Source organism: Setaria viridis, chromosome 8 (genome assembly GCF_005286985.2).
Source record: "Setaria viridis chromosome 8, Setaria_viridis_v4.0, whole genome shotgun sequence".
NCBI lineage: Eukaryota > Viridiplantae > Streptophyta > Magnoliopsida > Poales > Poaceae > Setaria > Setaria viridis.
The window spans coordinates 33177213-33189913 of NC_048270.2; the positions used below are offsets into that span (position 1 = coordinate 33177213).

General features: G+C 47.2%; 1 protein-coding gene across 1 annotated transcript; it reads left to right on the forward strand.

The window, feature by feature from the left end:
- The first annotated feature begins 2144 nt into the window (after nucleotides 1-2144).
- Nucleotides 2145-5207, forward strand: LOC117833852 (probable methyltransferase PMT2). Its single transcript, XM_034713448.2, has 6 exons — nucleotides 2145-2523; nucleotides 2598-3303; nucleotides 3415-3625; nucleotides 3732-4392; nucleotides 4473-4550; nucleotides 4716-5207. Exons 2-6 carry the CDS (start codon nucleotides 2647-2649, stop codon nucleotides 4987-4989), a joined length of 1881 nt encoding a protein of 626 aa, XP_034569339.1. The 5' UTR covers nucleotides 2145-2523; nucleotides 2598-2646; the 3' UTR covers nucleotides 4990-5207.
- Nucleotides 5208-12701: the final 7494 nt, after the last annotated feature.

Consider the following 12701-nt stretch of genomic DNA (forward strand, 5'->3'; position numbering starts at 1 on the left):
GGCCGGTCTGCGGGGTTCGCTCGCCCGTCAAAAAAAAAGGATGGCCGCAAGGTGACGGTCTGCAGGGAGGGGGGCAGGACTTGAGTATGGAATAAGCTATTCATTACCCAAGTTGCTGAATAGCGTATGTACGTACATATGTATCGATTTACATACACTAGTTGAGAATTGGCCTTTAGTCCCGGTTGGTAGGGTGCAAATCTCCCGAAAATTCATCCGGGATAAACCAACCGGGACAAAAGGGGGGTCTTTTATCCCAGGTCACTCAACTGGGACTAAAGACCCCTTTTATCCCAGTTAGTACCAACCGGGATAAAACGGGTCACCACGGCAGGTGTTGGAAAAAAAGAAATCCTAGGCTCCTAGGAAGTCACAAGTCACGTGTTTTTTCACGTGAAATATGCGCGTGCCCGCTGCGTGGGATTCGAACCCACAACCTCTAGCCTCGCGCGTAGCTTCCTTGCCATCCCACCTACACACCACATCTAACTATATAGGGGATGCTATCCTTTTGTATTAACTCGTGGGGGACCCTTTTATCCCGGTTTGTAATACCAACCCGGGATAAAAGGGGTCTTTTATCCCGGTTGGTATTACAAACCGGGATAAAAGGGTTCAAGGGATTTAGTCCTCTTTCAGTCACCTCGTTGGGGATCCTTTTATCTCGGTTTGAAACACCAACCGGGATAAATGACCCCCTTTTATCCCGGTTGGTATTACAAACCGGGATAAAAAGCTCTCGACTCTTTTATCCCGGTTGGTGTTACCAACCGGGATAAAAGGGGGGGTCTTTTATCCCGTTTTGTGTTTCAAACCGGGATAAAAGGTCTCTCAGGGTCTTTTTTTCCCACTAGCCTTTGCAACCGGGATAAAAGGTCCCGGTTGGTGAGCCCCCCACTAGTGACCGAGCTTTAGTCCCGGTTGGTGAACCTTTTGTCCCGGGCCAACTTTAAACCGGGATAAAAGGGGGCGCATTGAATGCCAATTCTCTACTAGTGATACGTAGGTACGTACTTATATTCAAGCTGCACCAGATGAACTTGCATAAAGGACGACTCACATTGTTTTAGCTGATAAATAACTCCAAGTGAGGCTAACAGATTTCATTAGAATTTTCTTTTTCTCTTTGTACTTCAAGCATGAGCTTTAAAGTATCAAAGCAAATGTGTATTTCAAATTACAACATTACAGAGATTTGAGTGAGGTGGTGGTGGAAGCTGAAATGAGAGAGACGTCCACTAAATTGAAATGGTATTCTCCATGTGCGCCACCCTTCTTCCTTCGAACCAAAGTAGTAGTAGGGCAATAGATTTTGTTCAATATGGTCTATTATTCTTCTAAAACAACTATCCTGGGAACTAGTTTGGTCCCAACAAATCACATGTAATCTCTCCTTGGTATTAATGATATGATCTATTACTAATGTTGTTGATGATCTATTTACTAATCTTCTTAATTGTCTTTCAATCAATAAGGGAAAGCTCTAGATGCAGACATGTAACATGAAGTGAACACTGATACACTGTGTTCTCGAACATAAATGCAACACCTATGTTCAACTTCTTTCGGATGATGTGCGAGGAAGCGTTGCATGCTACTCATGATTTTGGAGCTTACACACATGAAGTTGGCCCGAAGGGGTTGGCAATATATAAATGAGTGCATTCAACACCGTACCAGATGAACTTGGGTAGAGAATGAATCACATTTTAGTTGATAAATAACTCCAAGTGAGGTTAACTGATTTCATTGAGTTTGTACTTCAGGTATGAGCTTGAAATCATCAAAGTAAGCGAGTATTCTCAAATTACAACTTTGCAGAGATTCGAGTGAGATGTCGGTGGAAACTGAAATGAGGAAGATCTCCACTAAATCGAAATGGGATTCTCCTTGCGCAGGACCAAGAGTAGGTGAATAGCGCTGTTCAATGCAGTCTATGGTTTTTCTAAAAAAACTATGTAGAAGACAAACATACTCTAGTTGTATGCCTGCCAAATCCCATGTAATATCTCCTTGGTATACTGAGATGATATATTACTAATGTTGTTGATGACCTATTTACTGATGTTGTTAATTATCTTTCGATCAATATGTAACATGAAGTCAACACTGATGCAATTGTATTATCGAACATAAATGCAACACCTATGTTCAACTTCTTCTTTGCAAAACAAACTCTTCTTCAGGTGACTGATATTTTGCACGTTTTGGCAAACTCAATTTTAGGCCGTTAGATATTTAATCCGATGGCCCATATCAGTCGCCCATTTCTCCAACCAAAATGCGACGTCATACATCTCTCAACCAATTTTGTGTTCAAGCTAACTCCTCTTTCTTAGGCCCTCTTCTCTCTCGCACCATGCTTCCAAGATCCGGTTCTCTCTCCTTCTCGTTACTCTGCATATCTGACACAAACCACATCTCGTATTCCTCCTCTCCCTCCCTCGACCAAATGCAAGAACAGCGTTCAGATTTACCACGTCGTTAACCGATCCCATTTGAGTCGTGAACATTGCAATCAAGGTTCGCATCACATTCCACTCCGATTTATGCATCGCGCATTTGTACATTAATGACATTTGTGTTCTTGATAGCAGATTGGTTGATCGAATCCAATCGGCAAGGAGGCGATCGAGCGAGGCGGCCATGGCGAACAAGGGCAGCTCGGGGGCGCGGAGCCCCCTGAGTCTGGTGGTCGCCATGGCGCTCTGCTGCTTCTTCTACGTGCTCGGCGCGTGGCAGCGCAGCGGCTACGGCAAGGGCGACAGCATCGCCGCCGCCGTGAACCGCCAGGCGGCCTGCGGCGGCGACGCCGCCGCCGCGGGGCTCAGCTTCGAGACCCACCGCAGCGGGGACGCGGCCATCGACACCAATGCGTCGGCAGCGGTCGGCGCGGGTCCGGAGTTCCCGCCGTGCGCGGCGGCGCTGGCGGACCACACGCCGTGCCACGACCAGGACCGCGCCATGAAGTTCCCCCGCAAGAACATGGTGTACCGGGAGCGGCACTGCCCCGCCGGCGCCGACGATCGGCTGCGGTGCCTGGTCCCGGCGCCGCCGGGGTACGTGACGCCGTTCCCGTGGCCCAAGAGCCGCGACTACGTGCCTTTCGCCAACGCGCCGTACAAGAGCCTCACCGTCGAGAAGGCCGTCCAGAACTGGGTCCAGTACGAGGGCGCCGTCTTCCGCTTCCCCGGTGGCGGCACGCAGTTCCCCAAGGGCGCCGACGAGTATATCGACCGCCTCTCATCCGTCGTCCCCTTCGCCGGCGGCCACGTCCGCACCGTCCTCGACACCGGCTGCGGCGTAAGAAAGCCTGACCTGGCATTCTGACCTTGACCTCGCCGACGCCATTGCCGGCCTCGCTGACCTATTGGCTATCGATCCATCACCTCGTCGACGCCATTGACATTGCAGGTGGCGAGCCTGGGCGCGTACCTGGACTCCCGGGGCGTGATCGCCATGTCGTTCGCGCCGCGGGACTCGCACGAGGCGCAGGTGCAGTTCGCGCTGGAGCGCGGCGTGCCCGCGTTCATCGGCGTCCTCGGCTCCGTCAAGCTCCCCTTCCCGCCGCGCTCCTTCGACATGGCGCACTGCTCCCGCTGCCTCATCCCCTGGGCCGGCAACGGTCAGCTCCTCCTCCTCCTTCGCCGTCGCCGGCGGCGGCTGGCGGTCACATCACAAATCACATTCGTGAACAATGATAATTCTGACGCGCTGCTGCGTGAACGCAGGAGGGATGTACATGATGGAGATCGATCGCGTGCTCCGGCCGGGCGGCTACTGGGTGCTCTCCGGCCCGCCGATCAACTGGAAGACGAACCACAAGGCGTGGGAGCGCACGGAGGCCGACCTCTCCGCCGAGCAGCAGCGCATCGAGGAGTACGCCGCCATGCTCTGCTGGGAGAAGGTCACCGAGATCAACGAGATCGGCATCTGGCGGAAGCGGCCGGACCCCGCCGCCGCCTGCCCGGACAGGCCGCCGGTCCGGACCTGCGACGAGGCCAACCCCGACGACGTCTGGTACAAGAACATGGAGACGTGCATCACGCCGCCGGCCGGCGCGGGCGCCGGCGAGCTGCAGCCGTTCCCGGCGCGTCTGACGGCCGTGCCGCCGCGGATTCTGTCCGGCGCCGTGCCGGGCTTCACGGCGGAGTCGTACGCGGAGGAGAACTGGCGGTGGGAGCGGCACGTGGAGGCGTACAAGAAGGTGAACTACAAGCTCAGCACCGAGCGGTACCGGAACATCATGGACATGAACGCCGGCGTGGGCGGGTTCGCCGCGGCGATCTTTTCCCCCAGGGCGTGGGTCATGAACGTCGTGCCGACGGCCGCCGAGCTCTCCACCCTCGGCGTCATCTACGAGCGGGGCCTCATCGGCATGTACCATGACTGGTAATATAAGCAGCAGCTTCATCTGAAGCATGACACGAGAAAAAAAATGTAATTTTTATTCCTTGTTGGTTCTTCCTCAGGTGTGAAGCTTTCTCTACATACCCAAGGACATACGACCTTATACACGCCAATGGAATCTTCACCCTCTACAAGGACAGGTGAATCAAAATCTCGTCATTTTTTTTCGAAAATAGAATTTTAAATTCAAATTTTGTTCAATACTTGTTCTCTTACTTAGATGTTAAATGGTATATTCTTCTGAATGTGTGAACTGTGAACTATGGTCTCTCTGTCTAACAAGTTGGTCTCTGAATTTGGTATAGGTGCAAGATGGAGGACATCCTGCTTGAGATGGACCGGATTCTTCGCCCGGAGGGGACCGTGATCCTTCGGGACGACGTCGAGATCCTGCTGAAGGTGCAGAGGACGGTGAAGGGAATGCGGTGGAAGACGCTGATGGCAAACCACGAGGACAGCCCGAACATCGGTGAGAAGGTGCTCTTCGCCGTGAAGCGATACTGGACCGCCGACAGCGAGGGTTCGGAGGAGCAGAAGAACACGGACAGCTCTTCAGAAGGCAAGGGTTCAGAGGAATAAATGGTGAGTGACATGAGGGAGACCAAGGAATTTGGTGATGGGGTTGGACGTGTGCTTACTTCAAGTTTCTCTCAATGTTTCACGGGGTAGCTAGCCCGAGGACAACATGGGTGCTAGTAATCTTTTTTTTCTCTTTTTATCCGGGGGTGAAAACTTTAAAGTTTTGGTAGAAGAATTCAGGATTTCTGTCAGCATATAGAAAAGATTAAGCCGAATTTTACAGTTTTCTACCAATGCCAATGAATCATATGCGGTTATTGATCAGTTTATACTTCTTTTTTAAAAAAAAGAGCATAATTTCTAAAAGATGTGTAATAAATAGGGGTACCTTTGCATCACTTTTTGGAGAAGCATATAATTTCAAGTGTATTGAGAAGAATCAGAAGATGATTGAGAAAGAATGTTGAATGTTCTAGAGGGACAAACTTAAACCTTAGATCTTAAAAATATTTTACCTTAACTATTTTGAAATAAAAAACTAAACACCCTTCTCCTCCAACGCAGCGCGAAAAAACTCAAGGCATGTTGGTTTTACGCCTGAGCATCTCCAGCAGTCCCCCAATAAATATTTTCCAATAATCAATTAATAGGGATTTCCCAATATCTCTTTTATTGTTATTGGGAGAGTTACTTTTGCAGTCTCCCAACTAAGGTCCCATTTAAATCCCTAGAGATTATGTAATCCCACTAAAAATAATCATTAATGCATCCAAACAAGTTAGATTCTATGATGGTTTATAAGAATCTACCCATCTTAATTCTAATAATCCCACTATCTCCTCCAACCTAGCTATTACGAGATTATATGTTGGGAAATGACAATTGTACCCCTATTCCAATCCTTATTCGCCATCCAAACCAAGGGTATCATAGACAATTGAGCTTTTCAAAGAACCCCATATCATAATCCTAGAATCCAAACAAACTAAATTATTACTATTCAGATTCCGGATTCCCATAATACTATCCATGATTCTCGCAATCCTTGGGATCCAAACATGGCCTGATGTATTGGGAGAGTCACAACTCTTCCTTTATTTAGGGAGAGTTGGGGTGAATTATTAGGTTATCCCAATAATTATTGGAAAAAAGGAAAATTAAAGGGAGTTAGCTGTTGGAGCACTATTTTTTTTACCAACTCTTTTCAATACGGTTGGATTGGGAATTGGAAAACTGCTAGAGATGCTCGTAATACCCACTACGAGGACCTGCACAAATTAAATTAATTAAACATTGGCACAAAGTAACTAAATTGTCGAAACGGCTTCACTAATGTAACATCAAGTATCCCTGGGACACATCCCATACGACCCAATAGCACAATTTACCAGTAGTTGCATATCATACATGATCACACACATAAAAAGCCTTTGTTACAAGGATTCATTAAAATTACAGTGCAAAGTCACAAATTACAGGTATAATAACATCTACAACTCGGAGCATGAGAACTACATATATAAGAACTACGTTCATCCACATTATCAGCTCCAGTGGGATGAACTTGGCACTTGTGCCGGATAGAAAACCTCCAAAAACAATTTAAAGGGAAAATTGAATATGTACCATCGAAAGATTGTGTCTTTAGAAATATACCGTTAAAAGATCCAAACTTAGCTATATAGAAGGTTGCATCTCTTTGAATTTTACAAAGTCTCCGTTAACTATGACATATATACCCCCAATTACAACGTATAATAATATAATCCTTCCGTTCTTCTTCCGCCGCCGCCAGCAGCATCTCTCTTCTCAGTCTGCTAGGGCGCGTTTGCTTCCCCGCATATGGCTCGGCCTGGCCCTCGGGATACAACGTCGAAGTGATTGGATGCCTGTATTCGTACCTGAGCCTGGCCCTGGGCGTGCAACACAACCCCCCGAGCCTGGCTGCCGGGAAACGAAAATGGATTCCGTTTCTTGGCGGCCTGGCTCATGCGGGACGCGAGCGCGCTCTCGCTGCCCAGAAAAATGGCTCCTCGTGTGCAGGCGGGAGATGCGGGGGCGCGCGCGGGAAGCTAGGGTTACCGCCGCCCCTTTCGCGCCTTCCTTCCGCGCTATATCTTCACCGCCGCCGCCCCTCTCCCCATTCTCTCCGTCGCACTCGCCCTCTGCCTCTCCGCTGTGAGCTCTCCCGCTTCCTCGTGTCCTCCTCTTCCTGCTCGTCCAGATCTGAGTGGTGGTAGCAGGTGATGCATCTTCTCTTACTTGTGCTCCAGATCCACGGTGTTTGAGGCTCGATTCAATCGGTGGTTGACCTTTTGCTTCTCCCTCTCTTCATTTTCCGCAGGTTTGAGGTTCGATTCGTCGGGGTTTCGTGGCAAAGAGAGCAGGTAACCTGTAATCCGTCGCAGATCTGGTGTTGCTCCCTTTCTCCATCGGTTTTTTTGGGGTCCTAATGCTTTGAACATTTGTAGGGTCGGATCTGTGCTGGTGATTTCGTTGGAGGTAAAAAGGCAAGTTTTATCTTTTAGGGTTTCGGTCTGTTGTTGTTTCTCCTGATTGGATCTTGTATGTTTTGATAGTAATCCCTCTCCCTCATGTGCAGATCTGCCTTTATCTTGGCTTACCCGTTGAACTCTTGAAAGCCCTCGGACTGTTTACTGAAGGAGCTAGCGGTAACAATTTTTTCCAGTGAGCCTTTGTCATTAGCCGATGATGGTTGCTTACTTACTCTGGAAACTGAGCACATGTTCTTAGCCGATGATGAATGCTTATTTACTTTCAACAGTGAGCACATGTTCTTAGCCGATGATGAATGCTTATTTTCTTTCAACAGTGAGCACATGTTCGTAGCCGATGATGAATGCTTATTTATTTTCAACAGTGAGCACATGTTCTTGGCCGATGATATTAAGTTATAAAAATGAAAACTGAGCACATGTCCTTATCCAATGATGCATTCTTATTACACTGATTTACCTATATGTGACCACTTGTGCATTAGGCGATGATGCAGTTTTTTTTCCTGACCCACTTGTTGAATGCTCAAAATGATTTGTTGTTTTGCTGAGACATGCTTTGCATTGTGTAATAGATGAACCCTGTCGACCAGAGACGCATGCTTGTGATAAAAGCTGCTGCTTTTGTGTCTATCATCTATGCATACTTCATGAGTAGGCTCAGGGTGGCCTATAATTCACAGCCTCGGATTACATATGCCCCAATGAGTGCTATGGATGAGGAACGCCAAGCCAACCTGAACAAAATTTTTAATTGTAATGACATAGAATGTGTGAACATGTTGCGTATGCGTAGAGCTCCCTTTTTCAACCTGTGTAACCTGCTTAGGGATAGAAGCTTGCTAAGGGACACAATAAACAGTACTGTGGAGGAAAAAGTAGCAATGTTTCTCCATGTTGTGGGACACAACCAGAGATTTAGAGTAATCCACCAAACATTTAGGAGATCCATGGAAACAGTAAGTAGGTATTTTAGAGAGGTCTTGTATGCTATTGGTGAGCTGAGGGGAGAGATGATAATGCCACCATCAACTGAGACAGCACTTAAAATCAGAACAAGCCCAAGGTGGTATCCTTATTTTAAGGTAATTAAATGAATGTAAGGTTTACCTGTACCTAACTGCAGTCCTGACCAAACTTTAATCACAAGTCTTGCTATAATGTAGGACTGTATTGGTGCAATAGATGGTACTCATGTTCATGCTAGAGTTCCAGCAAAGATATCTGCAGCATTCAGGATACAATAGAGGTCATTAGTGGTTCTGGTCCTAGCAAGAAGAGGAAGAGGTCTGTCCTCACTGAGGAGGACCATCTGGTGATGAGCAGTATGACTGAGGTAGTGAGGGATGTTGCTTCTGCTATCCGTGAGACCAAGGTTGAGGTGTTGAACCCTGATCTGTACAGTGCAGTGATGTACATGCCAGGGTTCAGTGAGGAGGCTCTGATCTGTGCTTTCTCCCATCTGGTTGACAACAAGGCCCAGGGTGATGCCTTTGTCAACATGGCTGAGAACCACTGCGTCCTTTGGCTAAGGACATGGCTTGCCAAGAATTCCTACATGTAGATCCCTCTACATGCTTCCTGACTGATCTATCTTTTGCATAGTGACTTCTTTTGTGCAGGATACACTGACTGGAGCTTCAAACACTTTGCTCCATTTCTTTTGGTTTGACACAGCACCCTTAGGTTGTGGCTGGTAAGTATGGTTAGGTTGTGGTCTTAGAGAGGCAGAGACTGTAGTTGGTCTGTGATGTATTTGATGAGTCAGTTACATTGCCTATGATGTCATGGACACTTGGTCATGGTTGTAGTTATTCATATGCCTATGATGTCATGTGTCTGTCATTATTTACCTTCTGTGCTTAAAAATGATCTGAGCACAACTCATTGCCTTTATGAGGTCCTTATTCAGTTATGTATGAACTGAGCACAACTCATTGCCTATTATGATGTCCTTATTCTCCTGTGCATGATCTGAGCACAACTCATTACCTATTATGATGTCCTTATTCATTGGAGCATGATCTGAGCACAACCCATTGCCTATTATGATGTCCTTATTCAGTTGTGTATGATCTGAGCACCTAATTAATTGCCTTTATGATATCCTTATTCATTTCTGTAAGAATCTGAGCACAACTCATTTCCTATATGATATCCTTTTTCAGTTGTGCATGATCTGAGCACAATTCCTTGCCTTCATGATATCCTTTTTCATTTGTGCTTCATCTGAGTACAACTGCACTGGCTGTTATGTTTTCCTTTATGAATTGTGCATGATCACAGCTCTTTGCCTTCATGATATCCTTTTTCATTTGTGCTTCATCTGAGTAATAGACCATTGGCTGTTATGTTTCCTTTCTCAGTTGTGCATGATCTGAGCACAGCTCATTGCCTTCATGATATCCTTTTTCATTTGTGCTTCATCTGAGTAATAGACCATTGGCTGTTATGTTTTCCTTTTGAGTTGTGCATGATCTGAGCACAATTCCATTGCCTGTTATGATGTCCTTATTTATTTCTGCATGATCTGAGCACCTAATTAATTGTTTGCATTGTTCATTGATTATTTTTGTTACAACTCACATTGTATTGCTGCATTGTAACTAATCTAGGACTTCAATTATGACTTGGTATGTTGTGTTCTATGGCCGCAAAACTGGCGTCTTCTCCACCTGGAGGGATTGCCATCAACAAGTTAATGGCTTCAAGGGAGCCTGTTTCAAAGGGTACAACACTGAAGAACAAGCTTAGGCTCCCTATCACAACAAACATGTAGATCAAGCCCCTCCTCAGTTCAAGGCTGACAAACAACTGAACAAAACAAGCACACCAACCAAAGATATCATTATCATTGTTCAGTTCATTATTATCCTAGTTTTATTGTACAAGCTTGTATGATCATTTGTTGTAATATTGAGCCGATGATGACCTCCATAGGTATGAACGAGTTGTATGAGTACCTAGCCTAAAATTTGACTTGTGGTAACCTCACCAATTTCAGCAATCTGGTATTCAAACTCTGGTACATGCATCCAACCAAACAGCTGCTTTCTCTTCTCTATTCGCCAGTTCTTAGCTCATACATGCAACCAAACGTGTGCTCTGCTCAGCCTGTCTACTTTCGTCCTGGTAACCAAACATTGATCACCTGCATGCAATCAGCCTGGCCCAGCTTAGCCTGCATACCAGATGCGAGCCAGGCTAGCGACGGAAACGAACCAAACGCGCCCCTATTTCTTCAGCTGAAGCAACCAGAGCAGCAGGTGGTCCCACCGATCTCCTCCTTTCCTCTCTGCTCCACCTCTCTTCTTCCTGTTCTTTTCTTTCTCCCACCTCAATAACAAGACATCAGCTTGCCTTCCTTCTCTCCAATCGACCTCCCCCTTCCTCTTTATTCCAAATCCAGATAGCAGGCTTTTCCCATTTTCTTTACGAGCCTGTTTGTTTCATTGGAATTGGCTGGAATTGGAATTAATTTCCAAAGTCATCTTGTTTGGCTGCTCCCGGAATTGGAAAGAGGGATTCCTCAGGATTCCAACTCTATCTACCGCACATTCCGACCCTAAAAAGAGGAAATCGTTTCCTCGGTCCCGACCGGACTCTTTCCCCCCGCGCGCGCCGCCCCGACTCCTTCCTCCACTTCTCCGCGTGCACCGCCGCCCACTTCCTCCGCCGCCCCCTCCTCCACTTCTCCGCCGCCCCCTCCTCCACTTCCTCCGCCAGCCCCCTCCTCCGCTGCCCCCTCCTCCGTCGACCCCCTCCAGAGCCGGCACAGAGTGCACCGCCCGTGCACAGAGTGCGCCGCCCGTGCCGCTCCTCCGCGCGAGCAGCTTCTCGCCGGTGACCACACGCCACGCGGTGAGCCGGTGCTCCTTCCCCCTCTCCCTCCCTCTCTTCCTCGTCAACATACACAGCAAGTTCTCTCCTAACCCTAACCCTTGACTCGATTTGTTCTTTTTTTAGAGGCTGTAGACAGATCTGAGGGAAGGGAAGCACAAGGACGGGAGGAGGAGGAGCTCGGCAGCTATCCATTTTACTCACTGGAAGATCGACGTGCACCACCAATACTCTTGCCTTGGTGAGTCCTGCAGATCTAAGTTTTAAGCTTGCTAGTTTTAAGCATGAACTGCTAATTAGTTGTCTATCAAAAGTTTTAAGCTTGCTAGTTTCTACTTTCAGTAGAATGGAGATATGTACTAGATTTGTGTAAACCATAGCTCTGTACATGTGTTTCTACTGTTTTATAATTCCTGTTTTGATGATAACAAGTCTCATTCAGCATGGTGATTTATGTTCACTAATGTATGTGCTGCACACTAGTAGAGAACTGACTTTCGATCCACCCCCTTTTATCCCGGTTTAAAGTTGGCCCGGGACAAAAGGGGGTGCGCCGGGGTGTGGAAATTTGGAGGGGAGCATTAGTCCCGGTTGGTAATTGCAACCGGGACTAAAGGCCCCCCTTTAGTCCCGGTTGCAACGGCTAGCTGGGGGGCGTCGGTGGCCGGACCCTTTTATCCCGGGATAAAAAGGTTAGTCCTGGTTGGTGCCTCCAACCGGGATAAAAGGTGTTTCCTTTTGTCTTGGTTGGAGTTTTTAACCAGGATAAAAACTCATCCCCCACTATATCCCGAGACAGAGACTTTCTTCTTCCTCCAGCCCGAGCCAGTCCAGCACATTGATAGAGAGCTGAGCTTCACCTACTCTCCGGTGGTGCCAAAGCAAGGGAGGTGCTGCCCGAAGTTTTTTCCCTCATTTTCGTGGGAATTTGACTCAACCAACACAAGTGTTGCGAAGGTTTGCTACTTCATCCTTGTGTTATGCTTTGATTTATGCTTTGGAGATGGAAAGATTATTTGCTACAATGTGATGATGAAGTTGAAAAATGGAGAGGTATTTTGAGCTAGAATGTGAGGGAGATTGATGTGTCATATATAGTATGCATTATTTCAGTGGTTTAAAAATGATGCTACCTTGTCTAGACGGTTTATCTTATCAAATTCAATATGGTTTTTTAAATCCATATACTTGTTGAACATGCATACCGTGTTCATTTCTGCTAAGATGTTCTCCGCCGAGTAGCAACGTATGTCAAGAAGGAGGTTCGATTCTACGAGAAAGAGTGGATACGGACATCGTGACCGTGTCCCCTTTTCCGTAGCATCTAACCTCTTTCATGATGAAGTGCGGTGCCGCCCAGCTGAGGACATCCTCGCGAAATGAACACGGTCTTCAAGTTCAACAACTTCTGTAGTG

Bases quoted from the DNA above. Each gene is read 5' to 3' on its own strand.
- LOC117833852 (XM_034713448.2), top strand. From the start codon at position 2,647: ATGGCGAACAAGGGCAGCTCGGGGGCGCGGAGCCCCCTGAGTCTGGTG. The intron at 3,626-3,731 runs GTCAGCTCCTCC...GCGTGAACGCAG, and splicing joins CATCCCCTGGGCCGGCAACG to GAGGGATGTACATGATGGAG. The intron at 4,393-4,472 runs GTAATATAAGCA...GTTCTTCCTCAG, and splicing joins ATCGGCATGTACCATGACTG to GTGTGAAGCTTTCTCTACAT.